Source organism: Manis javanica, chromosome 6 (assembly GCF_040802235.1).
Source record: "Manis javanica isolate MJ-LG chromosome 6, MJ_LKY, whole genome shotgun sequence".
Lineage (NCBI taxonomy): Eukaryota > Metazoa > Chordata > Mammalia > Pholidota > Manidae > Manis > Manis javanica.
In genome coordinates, this window is record NC_133161.1 from 93,596,418 (window position 1) to 93,622,724 (window position 26,307).

General features: G+C 42.3%; 1 protein-coding gene and 1 long non-coding RNA gene across 6 annotated transcripts in view; one reads left to right on the top strand and one right to left on the bottom strand.

Moving 5' to 3' along the window:
- POU6F2 (POU class 6 homeobox 2) overlaps positions 1–26,239 on the top strand; it is a 505,007-nt gene extending 478,768 nt beyond the window's left edge. For all 3 annotated transcript variants that reach the window (XM_037010901.2, XM_037010900.2, XM_037010902.2), the window contains exons 9-10: positions 7,106–7,274; positions 10,726–26,239. In XM_037010901.2, the coding sequence (XP_036866796.1) occupies positions 7,106–7,274; positions 10,726–11,230 (674 nt within the window). In that variant the 3' untranslated portion in view covers positions 11,231–26,239. The remainder of the gene's footprint in view (positions 1–7,105; positions 7,275–10,725) is intronic.
- The window catches only part of LOC140849949 (uncharacterized), a 63,397-nt gene that overhangs the window by 1,390 nt on the left and 35,700 nt on the right, over positions 1–26,307 (bottom strand). For 2 of the 3 annotated variants that reach the window (XR_012132406.1, XR_012132404.1), the window contains exon 5: positions 27–6,483. This is a non-coding gene — a long non-coding RNA (uncharacterized lncRNA). Of the gene's footprint in view, positions 1–26; positions 6,484–26,307 lie in introns of those variants that run through there. The other variant, XR_012132405.1, reaches the window with a different exon arrangement.

Here is a 26,307-nt window from a genome sequence, read left to right on the forward strand (position 1 = left end):
AAAGAAAAGGAACCAAGATTAAACATCTTAGAAGAAATATGTTAAATATTAAATAAAAGTAAAAACTACCCCACAAATATAGTATTTTTTTTTCATTTTCAAAATACATGTTTTTTGAACTTTTCATTGACGTATCATTGATATACAGTCTTATATTGGTTTCAAATATATAGCACAGTGGTTCAACAGTTACCCATGTCATTAAATCCTCACCCCAACTAGTGCAGTTACTATCTGACAACATAGGAAGATGTTACAAAATCATTAGCTGAATGTAGTATTTACACGAGGTAAACACTCAATACATGGTGGTGGGATAGAGAGGTAAGTAGATGAATTAAAGGATGGACAGACAGATGGATGGCCCTGAGTTCTCCCTAGTCACTTGCCTAAAGCTGGGCAGGGAAGGATTAGCCTTTTTCAGAATCAGTAGCAAGGCTACTAATGGCCCAGTTGGAATTTCAATTGCACAGTGGCCAATGGGACATCTAAGTTCTAGGTACATAACGAGTGAAGCATATTACATATCCTTGATATGAAATATACAGAACTGGGGGAGAGAGACTCCTTTATCACATGCACTTGAGGCAGGAAACTCCAAACCAAAGCCAGAGCCTGACTGAGGAGACTTCGCTGGCAGATCTGAGAGCCTCTAGCAGTACCACAGGGGTCGGACTTTAACCCATGGATGCACTTACACTTCCAGATTTTGAGTATGTTTAGTTAACTCCTGTTTCAAAACCTAACTATAAAATGAATAATATAGAGAGCATGTTGTGCTGCTGATTACCCCCAACAAACCTCTGTTTCAGCCTTCCTTGGGAAAGTAGCATTTTCAAAGCACTTTCAATAGTTTACTTATTTTATACAAGGCAATAAAAATCATCATTTTCAGATATTGAGGCTGGTATCAAATAGAATGAAAAATACAATCCATCTTGACCATCTTACGTCAGACGAACCAGATTCAGTCTTAGCTGAGAGACTGTGACACTCTATGTACTGAGTCTAATGGGTGACAGAGCCAGGATAATAATGCAAGTAGTCTGATTCAACAGGTCATACACATTCCACACACCACAGTTGCCTTAAAAGACAAGATGTTTACCCATAAATTTTGCCCAGTGAAATCCAGTTGACAAAATATGTAGAATTACCTAAATATTCTTCAAATAATTTTTTAAAAGCCCGGACCCATGTCTTACAATTAAAGCACAGGCTTTTCTCTGAGCCAATATGACCCAAAAATATATATATATATATATAGAGAGAGAGAGAGAGAGAGAGAGACATCTTGCATATTTTGAAATTTACATTCAAGCATGAAATATGCATTTAAAATAATTTTTGTCTGAGATTAAACATCACCGAATATGCAGATAGACTGATGTTGGGAGACCCAACTCCATATTTCAGATATAGCTGTTATGTCAGGTTAAATTACAGAGGGTGGAGAAGGTTGTTTTAGTAAGAGCCTCTCAAGTTAAAAATAAAAACACATGGAGCACCATACATACATGAGGCACAGTGATAGAAATTAAGAAAGCAAAAATAAGCAAGATGTGGGCCCTGCCCTGAGGAGGCCATGAACTGGTAACAAAGAAACAGTTATAATAAAGAAAACAAATGCTACAACCAACACATGGATGGGGACTATGACAATATAGTAAATAATTATCTCAGTTTTAGAGGTTGAGACAGAATGGAAGGACTTGATATAGTAAATAATCTGTGAATTGGGTAAATAAGGGAAAGTTGGGAGAGTCAAACAAATGATGGACCAATGTGCTGAAGTAGCTTCTGAGTTACACAGTACTGCCCTAAAATAAGTAGATTTGGGATTTTTTAAAATACTTTGCTGGGTTTGGTTTGGTTTAGTTTTTCAGTACACACCTGGTTTTTTTAAACCCCTGGCCTGTAAACTTGATTCTTAGACAGCAGAGGACTAAGCTAATAGCAGAAAAAACAAAACTTTAAAGTGAATACACAGGTGCATGATGATCACTTACAGCACAGAGAAGCCCCAATTCACATGATCACATTTCACACCATGTTCTACAACCCGACAAAAGTCGCCATATTGCAAGTAAAGCTGTTCTCCTAAGTTGCATTACACATTCCCAAATGGTTTCTTATTTCTCAGAAGTATTTGGTAAATATGCCCATTATTTGCTGTGAGAATAGCATTAAAAAGCAGATGGATATTTATATAAAACAATTCATACCTGGCAGGTTCTTTCAAGATGTACATTTGTTAGATAACAATCCCACAAACAGGTCATAGGAGGAGGATGTTGATGGATGGTGAATCGTTCAACCCCGTTAGCAACCTTTCCCACTGATGCCCTGGTGAACAGTTGGAAGGAGCTAGTTTTTAAAATGTTAGCAAAATGAAACATCTGTCCTGGTCCATCCTGAGCACTCAGTTCATTTTGAGCCAGTGACTGCACAACCAGATGCTTCAGAACAGGTCACTTTTGCACAATTTGCCTCTGGCTCCCACAGAAATCTTCTACTTTTCAGCCAACACATTCCAGATTTGATTTGGAAAACGTCATGTTACCCTTATGAATCACTGCCCAGTTTCAATGCCGGTTTATTCTAAATCTCCAGGCCAGTTAATCCCTGTATAGGTTGATCTTCCAGCTTCTCTAATGAGGGTCAGATTCAGGGTGGTCCCTGGTAGGCGTTGCTATTGCTTTCTGATCCTGTATTTAATATGTTGACCCTGTCTTAGTCTGGAACAAACTTCTATGAGAGGTTCTACTTTCTCCTCGGTGCAGAGAAACTCCAGACTACTTTGCCCTACAGCTGGTTAAAGGTGCTGGGTCCACCTTGCAGGGGATCTGAGCAATCCCTCTAAGTTCCCCATCAAGGTGGTCTCAGGGTCATCCTTAAAATTAACTCAACCTCCCCAGAGCCAGGAGAATAGATGTCAGAAAGCCAGACTGACCTGTCCCAGGCTGGAATGTCAACCTCCGAGCTGGATTGAGAGTTAAAGTGACATCCCAGGAAAGCTTCCATTTACCACATTCACCTCCAGTTTCCCCTCCTCAAACAGAAAAGCATATACCCCCAAGGAAGGGAAACTATTCCAACAGTGGGGAATACCTCAAGAGTTTAAGACAGAACTTTGGGATCAAAAAACAACTAGCATTATTTTTCTTTTAACTCAAAGCACCTTACAGACCGCATCTAATGAATTCTCCCACCCTGAATGTGTGAGGACAAGTCCCATGTCCACATAAGGGTAAAGTTGTTTGTCTACAGGCAGACCTCTTCTCTGGATGGAGAGACTTTTGTTGTCTTGGGACCCCTGGAGCAAAATCAAAATAGTACATTTCGCCATCTGATTTTACAAATAAGAATAATAATACAAAGAAAGCCAAGCAGCTCATTTCCAGCAATCAACAAATTACACAAAGAGATACTCATTTTTTCTTCCCTGGGCCTTGTCCAATAGACCATCTCCTTGTTTAGATGTCACAAGAATTTCCATCTTACCAGCTCTATAAGTAGAACCAGGAAAAAAGACAAGAGTGGGCAACGCATGAGAGGACGAAGGAATTCAGCTTCCTGGTGTAATGAATGGTTGTTCGGGACCCCCTGGGAGACACTAGGCTCAGTGGAGCAGGCGCCCACCTCCCTGAACTTTAGAGGAAAATGCTCAATACTGCTCAGTGCATGGGGGTATGATTGCACAGCTTTCTTTTCAACTCAGGTTTTTGTCAGCGATCTGGAAAAGGCAACCTGCACAATCACACGCACAGATTTAGTTGCTAGTCTCCAAGAACTGGTTAGAAGACATGAACGAAAAGGCAGCACAGGAAGTGGAGAAATAGGACAGGACAGATTTACATAAAATTGCAAACCAAGTCACAAGCCTGCCTGGTCCTGCACTGCTGACTCTGGGGCAGCACAGGCCCTGGGCCTGGAGTGGACCATGGAAATCCTTCCAAATTGAAGAACTGCCCTTCATTTGCTGTTTAACTCACCTGATTCCTCTTGATGCAGAGATGGGCCTAATATAAGGCAACAGATTTGCTTCCCATAGGGGATACTTAGCCTTGCTCAGAAAAACACTCTCCCCAACTCCAGATTACACTGACAACCCCAGCCTGCTGACCCCAGATGTCTGCCACTTACTCTAAATGATGGTACTGTGAGTTGGGGAAGGGCTGGGATGGGGCGTCTTCCCAAGAGCCCCACCATGGGGCCTTTCTGGCCACCAGTCCGAGGTGGTAGAACATGTTTTTCTGTGTAGTGGAACCTGTTGAATAATGATGACAAACAGCAGAAAGAAGGCAGCAGCATGCAGTGGATGCCACATCTGCTGGATCAGGCCAGAGGCACAGAAAAGAGCCATAGAGCCTCTGTCTGTAGGCTCAGTGGATCCCCTGCATCAGAATTGCCTGTAGTATACTTGTGAAAAATGCACACCCCCAGGCTCCATGCAAAGACCTGGCCTATGTTCCCCTGGCTCATGTCCCTAGACCTGATGAATTAAGAAAACCATGGTCCTAAAAGTCATGTTGTTACGAGGAAAGTCTCCAGCTTCCATTTTTTCACACTAAGTTTTGAACCTCTGCTGTGCATGCTTACAACGATGCCAAGCCCCTCTCCCTTCTCCCTTGTGCCATTCTGTGCCAAGTGGCCCTCCCTGTTATAAACCAGAGCTTCCCAACTATGCCTTTACTATCACCTCCTACGCCACCAGGAGCTCCTTTATACTTTTCTGTCCTAGTTGCCCTCCTTCCCTCGGGAAACATTACGTGCATCCCACACCATGCATCTGCTCTGCTTATGTACATCTGCCATCCAAGACTCTCCACCTTCCCCACCACCACCACAGAACCAATTCCACCCCCTTGGAATGCATGTGCTAAATGCAGGGTCACAAAACAGGCTCAGCAATGCAGCAGGTCTAAAGAACTAAAGGATTAGAGGCGAGGACGACGAGGAGCTAAAGGGGCAGCCAGAATCGGTTCCAGCTGACTTCTTATTCCCAGGGGCAAATGTAGACCTGGTGCAGCCAAATCTTCTAACTTCTCTTTTCAAAACAATATGACAAACCTAGATTTTTCTTTAGAAATCTCCCAGTGTTTAAATGTTGACAAGTAATTCCAAAAACTTGTGCACACTAGGAAAGCCGAGTTTTATTTGCAAGCTGCTCTTTTGCAACTTCTGCTCTAGAAATTTGTAAATAAAGAAATGAGAGAAGAGGCTCAAGGCTGCTCTGTGCCTGGATGTGACTTCCCAGAACTCTCGAAGCTGCTCCAGACTGCAGCTGTGATACGGGATTTAAGATCTAAGGGCAGCCTCCGCCAGGGACAACCCAAACAAGTCTTGCACTAACCAGTGTTGCCAGCCTTCTGGGGGAATTTGGGGAAGAAAGGCAGGATTTTAAGTGATCTTAAGAGCCAGAACAGTTTTACAGTCACCCCTGTCCATGAACATATGTAGATCTTCAATGTCCAACACTGAAATATTCACCTCTCCCAGCAGGAACTCCCCACTCCACCCTACTGAAACCCTAGCAGATGGGCACCTCCATTCTCAGAAAGCTGCCCCCAGGGTAAGACCCAGTGAACCCTCCCTCCTGCCCCCTGTCCCTTCTCTGTAAATTCCCATGTGGGTGTCACACCATCAGTTCTTGATTGTACTCAGCCTGGTATTTTTCTCTAATTATTTCTCATTCAATACTGAGCCCCAACCCCCTACAGACTATGAACCCCCAGAGAGGCTGGAACTGTCTCTTCTACTGCTCTTGCCCTCTCTCTCCACTCATTAGGACTCCCAGAAGTCAGTTAAGAAATAATTACAGACTGATCACAATGGTTGAACCCCTTTTCAATCATTCCTCAATCAAGTTACGACTAATAACATGTAAAAATCTACAATGTGATGGTAAAGATACAGTGTACACCTGTATTGCTTTGTTCTGTTGACAGAGTCCATTTCCCTGTTATGAGATAATCTATACATGAGCCTCCAAACCTCCCCCCCACTCCAGATATTAAAATCCTTATTTAAAAGTCCTTGAAAACTTGGCTCTTAAGATGCAAAGGTTTATTTCATGATAACAGAGTTTCCATAACCCTGAAGCTGGAAGACTAATACAGCCCACCAGTCCTTAGGCAAGTACTCAAATACACTGAAATTGATGGGCTAGTGAACAGAAAGAGGAAGAGAAAAACTTTTCCCCGAAGTCCGAGGAACGAGGTGAAGAACAATGGCATCAGCACTCGGGGAGAAGGGCTTCTCACCAGGCAGAATCTAGCAGCACTTTGAAACCTTCTGTCGTCCCCAGACCACGCTGTCTCCAGCTGGGTGTGCGCTCTCATTCATCCAGGGATCAGAAGCCAGGGTGGGGGAAGTTTCATTCTCCAGCCCTTGTGTCATTTCCCTTGATAAGTCCTAAATTGACGGCATTATCTAGCACCAAAGGAGCCTCCCTGTGGTCGGCATTTTGTATTACGTGCCCTTTCAGGGGACAAAAGCGTCATGTCAGTAAACTGCTCTTGGGGAAAAATAGACAGTATTATTCTCACAGCTTCATAAGCATGATCTTCTGAGGGGCTAATGTGAACCTAAGAAATTAAGCAACATTACCATCTGTTAGCCTGGCTGCAGTGGTGCTCAGGTGAAGGGAAAACACAAAATCGTGTTTTTTCAAGGACAATTTTTAGCACTCCAGAGTCCAATTAAAACATTTCCAGTTTAAGCCTTTCCAGTTTTATATTTTTGCACAGTATCTGAACATATTTACGGGCAAAATGGAGCTGCATCCCCCACAGCTAGTGCCTCCCAGCACTGGCTGTCATTTGGTAAGTCCTAAGGAACACACTCTTGTATTGTGGAAATGGCAGCGTGAGCCACCTGTCTTCTTATCTGGGATGGAAGTATCTCGAAGGATGATTTGCAGAGATGTGAGGAGCTGAGGAGGGGAGCTGGGGAGCCTTGCCCCAAGAGAGAACATTCTGCAGTGTTGGTTTCCCCACGACTCTGCTATTAAAGAGAGCCACTTTCTTAGAAGCCCTCATGAACAGATATTGCTTGGATGTGTGTTGACATATTGATCCTGTTTTTAAAAACATCTCCACAGATCCTCAAACGGCAGCGGGTGAGGTGGATGGGGTAAATCTGGAGGAGATCCGAGAATTTGCCAAAGCTTTTAAAATCCGGCGCCTGTCCCTTGGCCTGACGCAGACTCAGGTGGGACAGGCCCTCAGTGCTACAGAGGGCCCCGCGTACAGCCAGTCTGCCATCTGCAGGTAACCCGTGCCCTCATGCTGTCACCAGACTGGGCCTCATTTGTCCTTGCAGCTCAGCTTTTCTTCATCGGGTGGGCAAAGCTGGAGGGGTGGAGAGTGGGAACAAAGTTTGGAGTAGCTATATGTTGGAATGGGTGGTATTGATGGGAATGAAGGGGCTAAAGCAGGTTTGGGGTCCTGGCTCGGTGACTCTTGTCAACTCACAAGAACTTCCAAGGCGGTCTCATTGGAGATAAAGCACCCTGGGCCAGATGCCTCCTTCTGGACCCATCCTCCTGGGCAGCTGAGAGCCATTGGCTCCTGTCTGCAGATGGAGATCCTAGCAAATGTTGTAAACTTGGCAGTCCAATTGGTGGTAACAATCCCACTATTTCTGCCCAGGTATGGCTTTCAAGATTTTTCCAAGAAAACACACCTTAAAAAGAGAATTAACCACCTAGTGACCTCAAAGGAATGTTTCCGCTCACCTTCCCAGACACAACTTTCAAAGCACACTTTCAAAAGAAGGAGCTGCTTTACATGGCTCAGAAAAGGGCAGTGAGAACCTGGCCTACCTGCCATCCCCTCAAATTAAAAAAATAAATGACAGAATCCAGCCTTGGTTGTGCTCAAGTTGATCTGGGTCAAGCCTCCAGAAGCAGACCCCGCGCATGCATGTGTGTGGTGTTCTAATCCCATGTTTATGCATGAGGTAACAAAGGTGCTTTGGTAAGAGCTTTTTCCTCTTGGGCGATGCCTTCTGCGTCCTCCTCCATCAGGAAAAGCCAAGAAACCAACTCTAAACTCATTTAAGTGGATTTTGTTCTTGGTGATCCATGAAATGCTGTCTTTTTTTTTCTGCTCTTTATACTTTTAATGTATTCCCCAAAGGACGGAAGTGTACTTTTCCTGCAGTTTAAGACTAAGGTTATAAATAACATCAGTATGGGGTAGTAGCTTGCAGCTCACATTTTGCTCAATGATTTTCCATAAAACCCATTGATTGTTGTTAAATACAAAAAGCGCCATAGGATCCTCTCACTTCTATGGCCTCCCCTACTGTTTTTTCTTATAAGATACCTCCCTGTAGAAAATAACCTTTATTCAGTCCACACAAGGATACTACTGCTGGGAAATTTGTTTCAAGGCTTGTATATGTTATTCCAAACGACATGTACAGAAATATCAACACTAACAAACCGCATCAGTGATATGAATACTGTTGCTCCCTGTTGGGAAACATTAATTTTGTTTCATCTTGACAGCTCTGTGATAAAGGCAGCCACAGGTTTTTAAGCTGTTGCCAATTTGTTGTTATTGTTGCCAACGTCCTCTTAGGCTTATTTTTAGCCCTAAAATGTGATTTCCTTTTATCCGCCCTTTGAGTGTAACCTAATGTTTTCCCCAACACACATTGTGTTTCTTGGGCATTCCCAATCAACTATGCTGATTTCTAAAGTCTTCTCCAAGGGATGCCATAAAAAGCTCTGGCTGAAATGAAAAGAGACCCCAGGAATTCATCATTTAACAGAATATGTCAGACACCTTGACTTTGTGCCTTTCTCTAGCCTCTAGTGTTTCAGTGAAGTAGTTTCAGAAGCTAACTACCAAGGAAAAAAAATCAAAGTCTTGAAAGAGAATGTGATCTGACTTTGGGACAATTCAAGTTAATTTAAAGGGTTGGAGAGACTGTGCATTTGAGCCTGTGCACTGAGCCATCACTGCTCCCTTATTAGCTGCAGTGACTACAGGTGCTGCTTGGAAAAGTCCCTCCTTATCAGAGACACAGAGGAAAAAACACCACCAATACCCTGGACATCCCTATTACAAGCTTTGTCCCCCATGCCATGACACTGTAAAGCCTGTTATCATGCCATCAAGAGTTTAAGCTTTGGGATTGTTATGGTGGCTTTTATGGTGAATGATGGTAAAAATAATGTGACAAAGTAACGTGACAATGAAGCTTTGGGGGACCTTGCCACAAGCCAGGAGCTCATTAAATGACACTAAATGATTGGTTCCTTTTTGTATTGAAAGCAAAATGTTTTTCTTTCTTTGACCATTGCTGGAAATTGGGGTCCTTTTTTAAAACAAACAACTCCTTGAACTATATGTGGAAGGGAATGCTACAGGAATCACTTTAAAATCTGATACCACTTGCTCTGCTTATCACAATATCTAAAATGCAGTGCCCATGGTAAGATTACGGCACATAAAAGAAGCCTATCCTTTTGTGTCCCTTTGCGAGCATCCTTACAAAACATGCTCTGACTGACTAAAGCAGGTTCACTTTAGCTCTGTGAGCACAGACCATTGTAATAAGATGCACTCTGCAGTCAGATGGTTGTTTTTCAAATGCATTCAACACTTTAAAATCGAGGATCCAAAGACGATCCAACAGAGATATGAATCCAAAGTCGTCATACTAGAAGGTTGTGAATTTGGATTTAGAATAAACAAACAAACAAAAGGAATGGGTATCTTGGTGAATTTCATTGATAGTGAGTATGGACCTGTTACCAGACGACCTCTTAAAACACTCCATGCAATTTTGTCCTAGATGCTTCATACTTTTTAAAGTCAGTGTAGCAAGGAATTGCTGATGGCAATTGATATATAGAAGACCTCATTTACAGAAAATGATATCATTCAAGTACAGTTTACAGATATCGCACATTAAACTCAGCTTGGTGCCCGGGTGCAAAAGTACACCATTACAGCAGACAGCATTTGGAAGGCATGAGGTGGCCTTAGCCCATCCGGGGAGGGGAGTGTTCATGGCAGTTACAATGTGTCCAGCTGTTTGAGTCCAACAGTAAAACAGCCATGGGCTATGCTTTACCTGAAAAGGGGGCATGTTGTTAACTTACATATGGTGAAAATTGTTTGTTACCAGAGAAAGAGAGAGAGAGAAATTAAAACGAGACACAAAACAGAGATGAAAAGAGCCATAAAAGAAATTTGTTCCAGTTGCCATCACTGACTCTTACAATAGATGTAACATTTTCATAACCAGGTGAATGGGAGGAATTTAAAGAAAATAAAATGTAAAGCATAAAAAGGATCATTTTAAATGAAAGAATATGACAAGCTGTTGTTGTCTTTGATGTCACTTCCTGGTGTTAATTTTTGCCTTGAGGATTCTGAAGATTGGGGAAATGTTGTTGGTACGATTAATATAAAAGCTTAGATCCCAGGGGTTTGCAGGAAAAAGAGTTGGTTTTGTTTCCATCCTGGTGCTTGTGTGTCTGCCGTCTCCACCTCTGTCCACCCTCCTTGTGTGCATGTGCAGGCTGCATGCATGGGCATGAAGCATGCGGGGCAGGCGCTGGCCTGAGCACGGGTGGCTATCTTGCAGCTGGCTGTCAATCTGGAGAGAATTCGCTCTGCCAGTCAGTCAGGTAGGCAGGCAGGAGGCCCACCCTGGCAGAGGACTCAGTGTAAGACTGTTCTTTCTCAATTTTCCCCCCAGACACACCATCCTGAGAAGCCACTTTTTCCTACCACAGGAAGCCCAAGAGAACACTCTAGCTAGCAGTCTGACAGCCAAACTGAACCCTGGCCTTTTGTATCCTGCCAGGTTTGAAAAGCTGGACATCACTCCTAAAAGTGCCCAGAAGATCAAGCCGGTGCTTGAGCGGTGGATGGCTGAGGCTGAGGCCCGCCATCGAGCCGGTATGCAGAACCTGACCGAGTTTATTGGGAGCGAACCGTCCAAAAAGCGCAAGAGGCGCACCTCCTTCACGCCCCAGGCCCTTGAGATCCTCAATGCCCACTTTGAGAAGAACACACATCCCTCTGGGCAGGAAATGACCGAAATTGCTGAGAAGCTGAACTATGACCGGGAAGTAGTTAGAGTTTGGTTCTGCAATAAGAGGCAAGCCCTGAAGAACACAATTAAACGCTTAAAACAACACGAGCCCGCCTCGTCAGTCCCTCTGGAGCCCTTAACAGACTCTCTGGAAGAAAACTCCTAAAGAGACGCCCTTCCTGGGTCAGGAGCAAAACCCACAGAAACCTAACTCCGCCCTTGGGACTCCTTGAAAAAGAAGAAGAAGAAATTAAAAATCAAACTTAAAAACCACCCCGACCATCACGTTTGTAAGTAAAAGACTAAACAAACTACCAAGTGGACAGAATGGTTTATACATATCCGGTGGTTTCCCAAAAAGAAAACAAAAAAATTTTTTGAACATTTTTAAACAAAGAATACACTACACCTTGGGGGTGTGGTAGGCTAGTTCCCTCCCCAACCTGTCTCCCCAAAGCCAGTTTTTTAATGGGCTTAAAGCAAACCAAAAAAACCACGTACTTTTTCTGTATAGGATGAAAATGTGAACACATTTTAAGGAAAAAGAAAAAAACAACTAAACCAAAAAAACAAACAAAAAAAAAAACAACAGAAACTTTGATCTGTTCAAAGCGAATACAAGCCTGCCACCTGGAGGAGAGACTGCATTCTTTCAGGTTCCAAGTGCTGATTAACTATGAAACCTATTAACCAAAGTCAGAAACGTGGCATTGCAAACGCAATGGTTAGTCTACCCTTCTCTGCGTGTCAAGTTGTGTTATGAATTTTTACATTTGTCCCTAGCGGAAAAGTCGGAAGTCTGATTTCTCCCATCTTTCCCATCTGCTGTCAGAAGTGGGTGCCATTGTTGAAGCCATTCTGTGAGTCTCACTATTGATTTTTATTTGGGATGGGGTTTTTTTCTTCTTTTGCTTTGTATTGGGGTGGGGAACATCATGGATCTTGTGCCAAAGCATTCATTGCTTTCTTCTCACTATGACTTGTGTGTTTGAGAAAAGAAAGAACGGAGCTTGCATTTCTCATTTTAACTCCATTTCCCCATCTCTCGAGAGAGAGACTCCAAAATAACTAGGGCTTTGCTCGATGAACTGTCAACAGTGGCATAAGCTGTAATTATCCTCACTGTCCACACCAGAGCTTGGGATTCTGCTCAGTTTGTTGGCCACGTACATGGAGAGCTGACCAAAACTAATTTTGTAATATAAACATAAGCTGCACATTTGGTTCAACACTTTCATCTATGTTATGCTTCTGTGCAAAGCAATTTCTCTCAGAAGTCTGATAGCCAAAGACACGTCTCAAGATTTCAGTCAAAATACACACGTAGCATGCACGCACCCACATATACACACAAAGGAAACAGGCCAGAAAGACAGGAATGGTGACTGGTTCATTAAAGGCCATCATACATCCTGTGACTCCCACCTGTTCTGCTACTATTTTCACTCCAGTAGCAATGGCAGACCTTTTTCAGGCAGGAGCACTTGTTTGGGGGATATATAAATGGAGCAGACAGTTGGAAGATAGATTTAAACAATTGGAATTGGGGGCTACAGGAAGTTTTAGCAATGAAGTGCCTCCACTAAAAAGGAACAACATACAAATGGCTTATCTGACACATCAGAATAGCCTGCACTCTCAGAACTAGAGAATGCAACTATTTCTGCATAGTGAATCAATAACCATGCTCTCATACTATCTCATATTATGCTTTCACTATAAATTGTGAAAGAAAAAAACACTTCAAGTTGCCCCACTGAGTAGAAATGCCATCTTCTTCCCCTAACACACTGCCACCCCTGTGGGGTTTGACTTCTCTGCTGGCCCCTTTGCTGGCTGTGTCAGTGCAGTGGGAGAGACGTCCCCACCCTACCCCTCCCTCCCAGATGATTCATGCAGCAATCAGGAGACCACCAGTAAGGAGGCTCTACAAGAAGCCCTGGAAGTGGAACCACTGGCTTATAAAGGCGTTTCCATTTCACCAGTCAGATGCTAAGTGGACCGCAGCTAACTTGATTGTCAATGCCAGCGACATCACGGCACCCACTTTACCACCTCAAAACTGCGCAAACACCAACAACCCAGAAATCCAAAAAGTGTATTGATTAAACAGATTTTGTATTCTCCCAAGACCTGCTCCAAATTCCATCAAGAAAACTCCCCAAGAAGAGAAGTGAACAGGATAACAGATGATGGATGCTAAATGTTTAAACATATGCCAGCAGCAGTTACATGAGGCCTGCTCAGTTTGGAGATCTATAATTGGGAGGGTATAACTAGGGCAGGGAAAATATAAACTAAAAGTAATCTTCTGGAGTGGAATAAAAAAGAAATATACTCACCCCACAGTCATAAACCCATTCATGTGCAGTGCTTTTTTTTATAGTTTTATAATTTTGTATTGTTTTATAAATTATTTATAAGGTGTTGTAATGCTTCTTATATTAATTTTTTACAGATAAATTTTTTGCTACAAGGCATAAAAGGTGCCTGAAAAAACTCTTAGGAATATAAATTATACTGTATAACTCGTAAGTCTTTGGGACCTCACCTATTGCTTAATTTTATTATGACATTTCTTATTTCCTCTTGTAAACAAGTTCATGTGCCAGTAGCATTTAAGTGTCTCTTATGTTTCCATGAACTGAAGGTTAATGTTGGCATGAACAAAGAATAAAAACCACTTCGGGTGTATGTGATTGTATTTTAAGCTTCAATATTCTTCTTATTTTTAAATTATTATCATCTTAATTGGTTGATGAAAAATCTTCACAGTTCTTAATTGATGAAAAAGGAAAATGACTGATGTTATATTTCACACTTGTTTGTGGGGTTCTTTTTCTTTTCCAACCAAAAAACATTTTGAACAGTGAAGAGTTTCAGTTGCATTGCAAGGTTTTGATTTCTTTATGTTGTAATCACATGATACACACACACGCGTGTGCGCGCGCACACACACACACACAAAAGAGAGAACAAAAAAGCAAAAGGAGCTAGGAAAAAAACAACAACAAGTAGAGGCGTATCAAAGAACTCAAGCTATAACCAAAAAAGAAATTGTAAAATGCCTTTGCTCATCTTCTCTACGCTGGACCAAAGCTCAGTATTTGTAGGTATATGCACATTGTATAGATACGGCTAAATGTTGCTGACAATCTTGCAATACTAAACTGTTCCTATTTTAAGAAAAAAAAGAAGAAATACAAACTTTTCATCAATGTTTTACCTCAGCACTCTACTTGTACCCAGTTAATGACCAAGCTTAAAAAATGAAGAAAAAGGAAATTGATTTTCATTTCAATGTTTGACTGTAAAATCTGTTTGGATAACATTTTGTAATGAGCTTTTTGTCATGTGATTTGCTTGTCTTCAACTTGAAATTATGTGAGGCACATTTGTTTCTTTGTTGTTGAGAAAGTGATTCTTTTGTCCTATGTGCTGTGATCTAGACTGGTCACCAGGGTCACTGATGGGGCACCGCGGAGACGGCCGCCTCTCCGCGCCTGGAGCAGGCAGCAGGAAGGAGGGAGGAAAGCAGACGGGGTTGTTTCGGAAAACATCATCTTGATGAGAAGTTGACATGGTGGACTTGTGACCAAGAAGCCAAACTGGATATTTAAAAGCTCCTTACTTGCTCTGACATTGAAACCAAAGCTGATTTATCTGCACAGGTTGCTTAACATTAAAAAAAAAAATGACGAAACTGTACTTAATCTAGAGCAATATCTGTATGGTCAGTAAAGCTGCACTTTGTGTATTTCTTAACAGCTTCAGATCTGTCACTTTTAATTTGTACCATAAGAAATAAAGAATTGTTTGACATGAGCTTCTAGACTGTGTCTTGAACTCAGATAAGTCATTTAAATTGTGAGTGTGTAAATAAGCATATGTTATAACCCCCGATGTTAAGAGAAGGAAGGGGTTAAAGACAGGCTGGTTAATATCATAACTTGTCAAATGAAATACTGCATGAATTACAACTCCTTTGGTTGCAAGTTACAGAAATCCAACTGAAACTTGCTTAAACTTACTTAGCGACTATGCTTTCCATTTGACTGAGAAGTCCTCTTGTGGACCTCAAGCACACAGATCCAGTAGTTGCAAGGATGTCATCAGCTTGTCCTTCATGGCTTCTTTCTCAGACACAGACCCCAGATGTTGAGTCATGCCCCTGTCCCTAACCTAGGCCCTGTGTTGGGGGATGACGTACTTGCCCCAGCCATTCCAGGTCACAGACCCACCCCTGTCCGTGATAGGGAGGATGAGGTCTCATGACAATAACAACCCCACAAGTCTCCATGAGAATTCTGCAGAAGACAGAAGATAGGAAACCACAGTAGGCAGGCAAAACCCAGAGTTACCATGTGTACTACTAACACTCAGCTGTGTGCCAGGTGTTGTACAGATTCTGCTGGGAGAGAGTTTTTGCTGCTCTTAAGCAATGCTTGTCATTGCATGTTCTGGAAATTTTAGACACTTAGAATATGCTTCTATTTGAAGGTTAATGTGGGTAAGAGGGGTTGAGTTCATGTTGTTATATCATTTAGCAAATTCAAATGAAGACATGAACATCTTCCTAAATATAATAGTGAAAAAATTTTTAATTAGAATCACAATCTGTACACATTTAGTGACCTTTAGCAAACATTTCTTATGCTACATGGAGATCGGTATATCAATTAAGCAACAGAACCACAAACTGAATGCCTGTGAATTATAAATGGACATGGAAAGTGGCCAGGAATCTCCAAGACTGATCTCAAGAGAAGCAAAATAAATGTGGATGCTTTCTCCCTCGTGGTGGAAAAAAGACACAATAAAAGCACTTTTAAACTTTCTTTCCATCTAAAATATTCTAAAAATATTCTGAGCAAAGGTCCTGCCTATGATTATACCTATTATGAAACACGTTTGATTTAGGAGACTCTAAAATATCTTCTTAAAAAAGAGAGCCATCATTTGAATTCAATCATCCCCTATTCCACAAATACCTGCTAAGCACTTCATAAGGGCCAGAAATGTTTTGCTAGAGACCCAGAAATTTAAAAAAAGCAATCCTTACCTTTAAGAAACTCATATTCATTGTGCAAAAGCCAGTAAGATTTCTCCAGAAAGCAAAATCATCCCATATCCCTTGTACTACAATATTTCCCAATTAAAATAAATTTCAGAATTAAAATAATGATAAGCAGTTCTGAGGCTAACTTCAACACAGCAAATGAGTGGGTGGAAATAGCCTGGCCTCGCAAGATGATCACCCATATCTGTTTTAAATGACTCCAAAAGCTGTTCCAACAAAAAATATTCCACTAATTCAACCATGTACACATAATCTATTCAGTGGAAAGTGTAGCAGTACAACAGTTGACGAGTTTAATCAAAATCCATGGCTGAACAGAGTTCAGAAGTGGGCTGTCACAAAGTAGACAAAACCAGCTCCTCACTAACATACACAGATCTGGGCTCCTCAGCCATTGTTCAGCCCTTTGAAGAGTCCAAGCAAACAGCTAATCTGACCCATTTGGCTTATCTGCTACACCAGGAGGAAAGTCATGGTCGGAGGAAAAGATGGCACCTAAGATGTTTTCACTATATTGGATGAAAATCTGTCTAGAACATATGAAACATTGCTGTGTTTTCTTAAAGAGATTTGGATGTAATTTATGCTCTTCTTTATGGACTTTCTCCATCTATCTACCTTGTCCCTGTTAATGGTTCCATCCAAATGTCAGTCATCCAAAGCAGAAGCCTGGGAGCTGTCCCAATCCCTGTACACACACACACACACACACACACACACACACACACACACACACGCACACACGCACACACACACACCAAGTCACACAGAATCCTGGAAATTTTGCCTTACAAGTCCCTCTTGACTCTGTCTCCTGATCTCCATCCCCCACTGGCCACTACTTATTTCAAACCTGCCCATCTCTTGCCTGGACCACCATAATATGCTCCTGGTCTTTTACCCATAGTATACTTGCCATCAGTTAAGTCACTCTAAAAGGCCAATATGAAAATATCACTCTTTTATTGAAACTCTTCAAATGTCTGCCATGACCTTCAGTGTGGGCAGTGAAGGCCAGCATACCACACAATGCCCTTCACGCTCTGGCCCCTGTTTACTTCTTCAGCCTCATCTCCCATCAATTTTCAGTTCATACAATCATGTCCTAGCCTCACCAAACTTTTAAAATTTCTCCACTGCCCAAAGCACTTTTGGTGCTATACCTTTGCTTGGGATGTCCATCCACAATACTGCTGACTGTCCAATTTCTACTCATTTCTTTAAGACTCCATTCTGCTCAATTCCACAGATAGCTACTGGGCTCCAGCTGTGCCCAGCACTGTGTTGCCTTCATCAGAGCATGTATCAGCTTCTCATATTTATTAGCCACCCCTTATTTACATGTCACAAAATCACTGCCGGAGATCTCTGAATGACCTATGGACTTGGCTTACTATTGGACTTGTAGTTTGGCAATATATCCTTTTATCTACTTGTCGTTTGCATGTGACAGATCTTCCTGTCTAATAAGAGTAACAGCGATTTCATATGTCTATAGTTTTCAAAGCTCCTTCATGTATAACAGTCTCCCCTTACCCAAAGGGGACACACTCCAAGACAGTATATATACTTTCTATATAGAGTGGAAGCCTGAAACTACAGATAGTACCACACCTTATAAATATTATGTTTGTTTCTATACATACATAACAATGATAAAATTTAATTTGTAAATTTGGCACAGTAAGAAATTAACAACTAATAAAAAAAGAACAATTATAATAATATACTGAAATAAAAGTTTTGTGAATGTGGTCTCTCTCTCAACAATATCTTACTGTTCTGTATGCACCCTTCTTCCTGTGATGATGTGAATTGATAAAATGCCTACGCAATGAGACAAATGATGTAGGTAGGCATTGTGACACGGCATGAGGCTAGTACTGACCTGACGCTACATCAGAAGGAGGATCATCTGCTTCTGGACTGAAGTTAACCTCAGGTAACTAAATCCATAGAAAGTGAAACCTCAGCTAAGGGGGGGCTACTGTACATTGTTTGATTTGCCCCTAACATAAGCCCTTAGAAGGGTGGTAATTTCTATTTTACAGATGAGAACCAAGAATCATAAAGGTTAATAGGCTTGACCAAGACCCCACATTCATGAGTAGAGCTGACACTTGACTGTATTAGGAATCAGAGTATTCACCAAGGTGAACACACATTGAATCCCATTGAAATGGTGTCTGACACCACCATGTCTTTGATCACCAGTGTAATGTACAGTATCTGACAGATGGTACAGTCTAGGAAAAGCTGTTATTGATGATAAATTCTAATTATCTAATGACCAAGTCCATTATGAATTAGGTGAATGTAACCTGAATGATTAGTGCTCAGCAGAAATAATAAAAAGGGAACTAGATATAATACAAATATATAAAGAGGAATTAGAAATCTCTATATATGTTGTATTGTTTCATTATCACTGAGAGTTAAGGGTTTCAGATTAAAAAAACAAAGTCCCAATCATTCCAAAGGCAAATGATTTGAAACTAATTGAAAAGTGAAAAAGAAAGTCTGTGAATCGTACAGATTATCTAATGTCATCGGCAAGTGAAGAACACTCAGTGTGTATAGAAATAGGAAGATGACCTGGGACCTAGACCGGTGGGTCCACTCCAGAACTTTCTCTGATACTCTCATGTCACTTTCAATAGTTTTCTCGATTGTGCTCCTCACTATTAAGTGCTTCTAGCCTTACCAGGCCTGCTGAGATATCATTTGGGAAAAAGGCACACTCTTTTCATTGCTTTATTTGTCCCACTAAAGCCTGGCACCTGTATGGCTGCCTCTGGGTGTCTTAATTAGGCTCCATTATCAAGGTCATTGTGACACCATTTCTGTAAGTGGTTATGGTTCTAGGGTGTTTGGCTATTTGCACATGTGTAATGATAGGAAGATCGGCATAACCACACAGATGCAGAACGGGAGTAGCTCCAAAAACTGAACTTCGGTGAAACAGTAAGAGATCCATATGCAATAACAAAATAAGTGGGCAACTATAAAGCTCAAGTCCTTTGCACATGCTCTCAGTGAGATGCTGGATAAAAGCAGATAAGAGACTGGTGTTTCTTAGATTCCTATCATATATAGCTACTACTGTCATCATTTTTAAGTCTTATACTCTTATCTGAGATGTGAGGCCTGCCTAGACATATTTATGCCACTGGTCAATGTTCCTATAGAAGAAGACCCACTAAGACTTACTTACATCTGGACTTACTAAATTCCTTAACTAACGCATCATTGAGGTAGATCACTGGGACTCAGATGAGTCCACTTTAGGTCCTGTGATTCTGGTCACCAATTAAGCCACATTTATGACTACAGATGAAGGAAAAGATATCAGTTGGGAAATACTTTAATCATTTTTCCCTTCCAGTTTTTGTTGCTGATATCTGGAATTGTACAAGTAATCTATGTTTTTATAGGAATTTAGAAAAATACAAGAAACAAATATTTCCATTGTAAACATACTATAGTTCAATTTTTATCTTTACATTGCTCTATTTTAACATTTGTGGTCTTTTATGTTTATGTTTTAAATGATTAACTTGACCTACAGAGACACAGGGTAAGTTAGGAAATCAAAAATGGAACTCACTTATCCTGAAATCCCATCTCTATAAAATGCCTCAGCTGCACAAGTTGCCCAAACTCAGTAATTATTAACCCAGGATGCTAACTAGACCCATTATGCAGTTCACCTTGAAGGAAAACACAGCAACCACTGTTGTCTGTGGGGAGACATGATGTCCTAGACTTTCCATGCAGGCTTTATAACCAATCAAGAGGCTCTAAGGAAGAAAAGTTGGTTTCAGTCATGGAGACAGGCATGGCCAGGCATTGGCAGGACCGTGGTGGCTAATACATGGACTCTTTCTTAAGATGAGACCCTCTGCCTTACATTAAAAAAATGGTTTTATATCCATTCAAGTCCAAACCATACCAACGCCTCTGATGACCATACCATGTACACATTAAGCATTATACACATGCACCTAATGAGGAGCCAGTTAGGATACAGAGGCATGGGAAGATAACTCAAAGCCATCCAAACCATCCTCTGCCATCTAATATAACAACACATGGTCCAGCACACACAGCAGATACTTTGTATTGTTTCTTTCCAATAGCACAAGCTGCACACTTACTTTCTAACACACTCCCGCTGCACCATCGATGTGCGCATCCCTCCTTTAGCTTTGAGTAGTGGGGGCAAGTCTCCACAGGCTCCCTGCTCTGCTCCAGAGAGGTTACAGTACAACTGTCTTTCCAGAAAGTAATGTGGGCTTAAGGACTTGCCATGCGTATGCATGTTCTTTATTTCTGCTTCAATAACTATCACACCCCTCAGGAGGAAAATGAAGGCTCCAAAGAAGAAAGGAACAGAAGGTTTCTCCAGTATTCTTGAAGAGGACTATTTATATGTCTAAATAGGAGCAAAAACCTGGCTGACACCAGGGCCACCTGCCCTGCCCTGCAGAGCAGCCAGCCAACCCTGCTTCTTCTCTTCTCCCCAGTCTGCTTCTCTCCTTTAAACTTACTTTGTTCTTTTCCCCCAAAATGGAAAGAGTGAGAAAAACCACCAGGTCAGCCAGACCAGCCATCTCCTTGTTTCTTGCACACACTGCCTCAGCTTTCTCGGCCGGGGCGCTCTCCTTACATTCTGTGCTCTCTTGTCCTGTGGCTCCTTCCCTAGCCCCACATCCAAACCTGGGTCAGGACCCGAGGTCCAGATGAAAGGCCTAAGATGTGGAAAGGTAACCACAGTGTAGGTGAATATCTGCAGCACAAGTCAGGATGAGGGTCTATGACAGGGTTAGGCAAACTTTTTCTGTAAAGAGTCAAAGATGGCAAATATTTTAGGCTTTGAGGGCCGTACTTTGCTGTTTTAGCACAAAAGCAGCCATAGGCTTTGCATAAACAAATGGGAATGGTTGCATTCCAATAAAACTTTGATAACAAAAATGGGCAGGATTTGGCCTACGGACTGAAGCTTGCCTGCCCTGATCTATTAGGTCAAGTTGGTTTGTAGGCTACACAGTCTTCCATGGGTGCTAGGTGTGGACCCTCCTTCTGCTCCACTCAGACTCTCTAGGATTCTTTTACCTTTTTTCTATGCCCTCTTCCACCTACTTCAAAAACCTTTGCCCTCAGAATTGTGACAGGTGGCTCTTCTTCTGGAGAACTTCCTCATGCTGCTGAAGTCACTCATCTGCAGGAGCACAGAGCCCCAAGTGTCTAGGACAGCATGCTCCCCAAGCCCCCACCCCGGGGTAGCCCTTAACTGAGGGATGATGGGTGCAGGAGGATGGCTGCCTGCCCCCCGCCTCTGGTCCGGACACCTCTGAAGCTCCTGCATGCTCCAGATTTGTCCAGATGCAGGCACCCTGCTGCCACTGCCCTCCGCAGGGAACTGTGTGAATCTGCTATCTGCTCGTCCTGCTTCTCCTCTCCCTTACCCCTTTCCAGTCTTACCTTGAAGCTCTTCCTCAGTTATATTCCAAATCCTCATTTCTGGGAAACCTGACTTCAGGCACCATCTCAGAAGGTTCCAGAAACTTCTTGCTCCATGAAATGTTTGCTGACCCAGGAACAGATGCTCAGACACATTCCCAGCATTGGGTGGGGTCCATAAACCCCACAAGAAAGACCTTAAACATGGCCCACAATTGAGGTTCAAATATCTGCGGAACATCTGAGAGACTAGGGCTCCCCAGGGTCTGAGATGGGAAGGGGAAAGAGTGGAGCCCTTGAGAGGAGATGGCAGTGAGTGTGTAAGGGCCCCACACAATGGGGAATTCCCCCAGTAGAGCAGCTAGGAATGGATGCTGGAAAGTCAAAAAATATTGAAGTTCACTAAAAATGGAGTACTTTTATTTTTTTTAATGTTTTGGAATAGCATAGAGCAGAACTGCTATTCAGAGGCTATATTTCACTACAGGTATTAACTGCTGGTCATTATCAACATCTGTTCTGAATGGCCTCTGTTATCAAATATTTTGAATAGCATCCTGATATCATCCTGTAAATAAAGCCTATGAAACACACTTAATTAAACAAAATGGGTGGCCCTGCTAGGTGATACAATTTTAGGTCAAATAAAAAGATATGACTAATAAGCAATGAGCACTGCTTTTCTGACATGATTTAAGCTATAGGGGCAATTGCATAAGAGGACACCAGAGGTTTTTGATCTTTGGCAGGAGCATCTGAATAAGGAGGCCAGGGAGAGTTAGTTTTTTTCATTGTTTTTTGTTTTTTGTATGTAAATGCTGGTGTATTTGTTTAGGAAACGGTCTCTTTTCTTCATAATCCCAGGATAAATGTGCCCACAAATTTAAATAAAAACAACATCCTCCTGGACAAAGACAATATGACTGACCAACTGTTCTTGGTCATGAACTTTGCAAAGAGCAGCCAATAGGCAGACTTGGGTTCAGAAAGTGAGGAAAAGAAAGATTTCCTGTAAAGGGTCATTATTGTGTTCAAATAGCCTCACATCCACACCAGCAAGAAAGAGCTGCAAGGAAAAACATCAGAGCAGACAACATGGGCATGCATTCAATGGACCAAAAGGATCCGTACAGAGGCAAGAAACTGGACTCACAAGATAAAATTTTTTAAAGAGATACGTGCAGGCACCGGAAGGCAAGGGGAGCGAAGAAATGGAGGAATAACAACGAGTCAACACAAAATCTACAAAGAAAAACAGCATTATAGATCTTAGGTCTGAACAAACGAACCACCAGGGCCACAAAAAGCCCCTGGTGAAGGCAAACTGGGGGCCACACAAAACCTTCTTGTTTTCATCTGCTTGGTTCTGAACACCTCTGGAGGGGCCTCTGTCCACCCACCTCCCTTTGCTCCCCAGTGTTGGAAAGTCGGATCCATCAGAGCTGAAAAGTTTCCTTCACTCTGATGAAGCCTGTTATTCTTGGCGATACTTTGAACCGCAGTCAATAACTTGTCCCTTTTCCTTCCATTATTATTCCTCAGAATTTATAGATGCATCAGTGGTTTCTTTCCTTCAAAATGAGCATATTCAATTCCCCCAATCCCAGCTGACTTCAAATGCATGATTTTGAAAAGAGAAGGAAGGAGAGAGAAAGACAAGGGTCATCTTTACGATCCGTTGCATATCCCCAGTTTATCAATGTCTCCTCAATAATTAGAAAGACCCAGATGGACGAGGCATTTAGTCCTTTAAGTGAGCACGCCTTAAAGGACTACAGCCCTCCCTGCATATTGATCAGTTGATTGATTTTTAAGATTTATAGAAATGCACTCACTACCAAGGTCTCCGGGCATCTCTATGACAGTAACATTAAGCAATGTTAATGTGGATGTTCCTTGTCCCAAAGGCTTCCTCACACAACATGTTTCCTCTTCCTCTTGCCTTTAAATGCACATTAAAAAGCAGACTTTATGCCATGCACTGAAGGTCATCCAAACAAGGTTTGCTCAGGGACCAAAAGGAAACGTCTGCAATGCCAAGAAGCCTGTACAATACTCCCGACTCCAGCCTTCAGAAATTCAGAGACTGATAATCTTGGACAAACCATTAAGACTGATGGTTCCCCAACACTAACCCCTGGTGTACAGCTGGTCTAGAGAAGGTTAGAAAAAAGAAAAAAGCCAATGTAGTAAGTTTTCCTAAAGCCAACTCAATGTAAAGAATTAATTAGTATTCTGAGATGACGCCCTTCCTAATTTTTGGTATTAAATATACTTCACTTCATAAGATGACGGTGATAGCAACTGGTAGTTGTTTTAAATAATCTCTTTGCTTGACACAGCAAAAAAAAAAAAGTGGGGGGGGGATGAGATATCTATGTTCATCTCCAAATTCCCTTTGAAATGTTACTAGTTAGTGAAATTCAAAATTTGGAAACCACTAATTTGGCAGATAAGAAAAATCAGGCTCAGAGAAGCTGAATGGCCTCTAAGGGCCCCTACCCCTTAGTGCATGGTACAGATGAGAAGACAGACCCCCCCATCTCCCACAGCTCCACGCTGCCTCCTCCCCCTGCCAGGGTTTGAGAAGTCTGCTTCCACCCTCACTAGGGGGTATTTGTCATTGCTACCATCATATTTGAATTGCCACCCCAATTCAGAACTTTCTCCTCTTTGGGGAATTTCTTCCCACTGTGTTGGTCTTGGTGGGAGGCAGAGCTCCCCTAGAGACAGTGCAGGTTGCTTCCTGTCTCTACTCCCTGGCAGCCAGAGAGAGTGAATGCACTGCCCGGGCCTGGAGGAGCAGGTCCTCCCACCTGGACTTTAGCCCTTAAAGGAGCAACTTCAAGGTACAGAGCACCTTTTGCAGCATAGCCTTGGCTGAGCACTTGGCTTCCCAGCATCCGCAGTTCCCACCTACTCTTAGCCTAGTTCTACATTCTTCCCTCTGATTCTATGAATTACCTTAGATTCTTCTAACAAATTTCTTTTCTGCTTAAATTAGCCGGAGCAGATTTCTGCTGTTTGCAAAAAAACAGTCCTGATGGGGGAACTGCCTCCCAAAATATCACTGACCAGTATTTGGGTGTTTCAACCCAGGGCCTCTCAAACAATTTATAGTGAAGACCAGTGATTTTGTTTCCCCAGTCCCTCATGTCAGATTGCCAGATTTAGGAAAGTAAAATATGGGAAGCCCAGTTAAGTGTGAATTTCATACAAACAACGAATGTCTTAGTATTAAGTATGCTATTCAGAATCTATAACATGAACAGCATAATAAACAGCATAATTTGTTTTTATCTGAAATACAAAGTTAATGGGCTTCCTGCATTTTATCTAGCAATCCTACCTGTGGACCAACATATGGTCTCACTGGGCATGACCAGAAAACAGCTCACATCATGTAGGACTCATCACACAAGTTTGACAGCCCTTGAAACAGTCTCTACTCTTTTCAAAGAGATGGTCAATGGTCACTTTACACTATACACAGTCTCAATTCAGTAACTAAATACTCCTGGGATCCACCTCCAGAGATCCTGATTTAATAGGTCTCAAGTACGGCCAGTCATGGATATTTTCTGAAACTCCCCAGGCAGTGTCAATGGGAAAGCAGCATTGACACACATGCTGCACTGAGAAATCTTGAGGTAAATTTCACAGGCTGGTCCTCACTGACTTCAGACAGGAGCAAACCTAGCTACAGTTCCCTGTGTAGCTACCTCATAGTTGAATTGGGTTCAAGGCCAGAATCCCCTTCACCGTAACCACCTCAGGTCACTGACTAGCAAAGGTTATCTCTGACCCAAGCCAGCTCTAAGTGACCAGAACATCTGGGCTGCTCCAATAATCAAAAAGCATCTCCTTCTCGGAGGAAATCTAGTCCAGGCATGATCTGCACAGCCAAAGATCCAACCAGCTGTGGCTAAAACCAAGTAAGAGGAGTCTAGAGGATAGGAGAACAATTCTTTCATTCATTCATTCATTCTGGAAATATTTACTGACTCTCCAGTACTTTTCGCACATTACATTTGCTGAGACAATAGCATTACACAAGAAAGACCAGCTCTCCATCCTCATAAGACAGCTCTTATTGGCTACTGTTGACAAGTTACCACAAGAGAAAGATAAGCTTGGAAAAGTATCAGAAGGCCTACACGTAAGAATGGAAGAAAAAAGAGAAAATTCAGGGGGTTGGAAACTGAAAGAAGGGAGCCATTCAGCCCCACAGGGATAAGAGGAAATGTCTTCAGGCAATAAGCACCAAATATACTTTAGGCTTGAGATAAGGGTCAAGACCACCACTGTCAGCCCATTAACAACTTTGAGTGGATGAAGGTGCCTGTTTCTGGTGCACATTCTGGTGCAAAAGGGTCACCAGGTTGGTGAACAAGTGCCATTGGTGACATAAACCAAACACAACCTCACCCCACTTCCAATGGCCATAGTCTTCCTCTACTCCAGAGGCCCCTGAATTGCTGCTCTTCTTGGGCAATCGTCCAATGGTCACTTTACACTGGAGACAGTCTCAATTCAGTAAGTAACTTAGCAGCAAGTCCTCTCCCATCCCTCAGCTCAGGTCTTCCTCAGACAGGAAGCCTTCATCAGGAAGAAGAAGGTCCCTCTGTTGCCTTCTCCCCGGCCTGCTTGTTGCGGTATTGCTCTCTGCCTGTGGCTGGGCTGAAGAAGGGAGGTGAAAT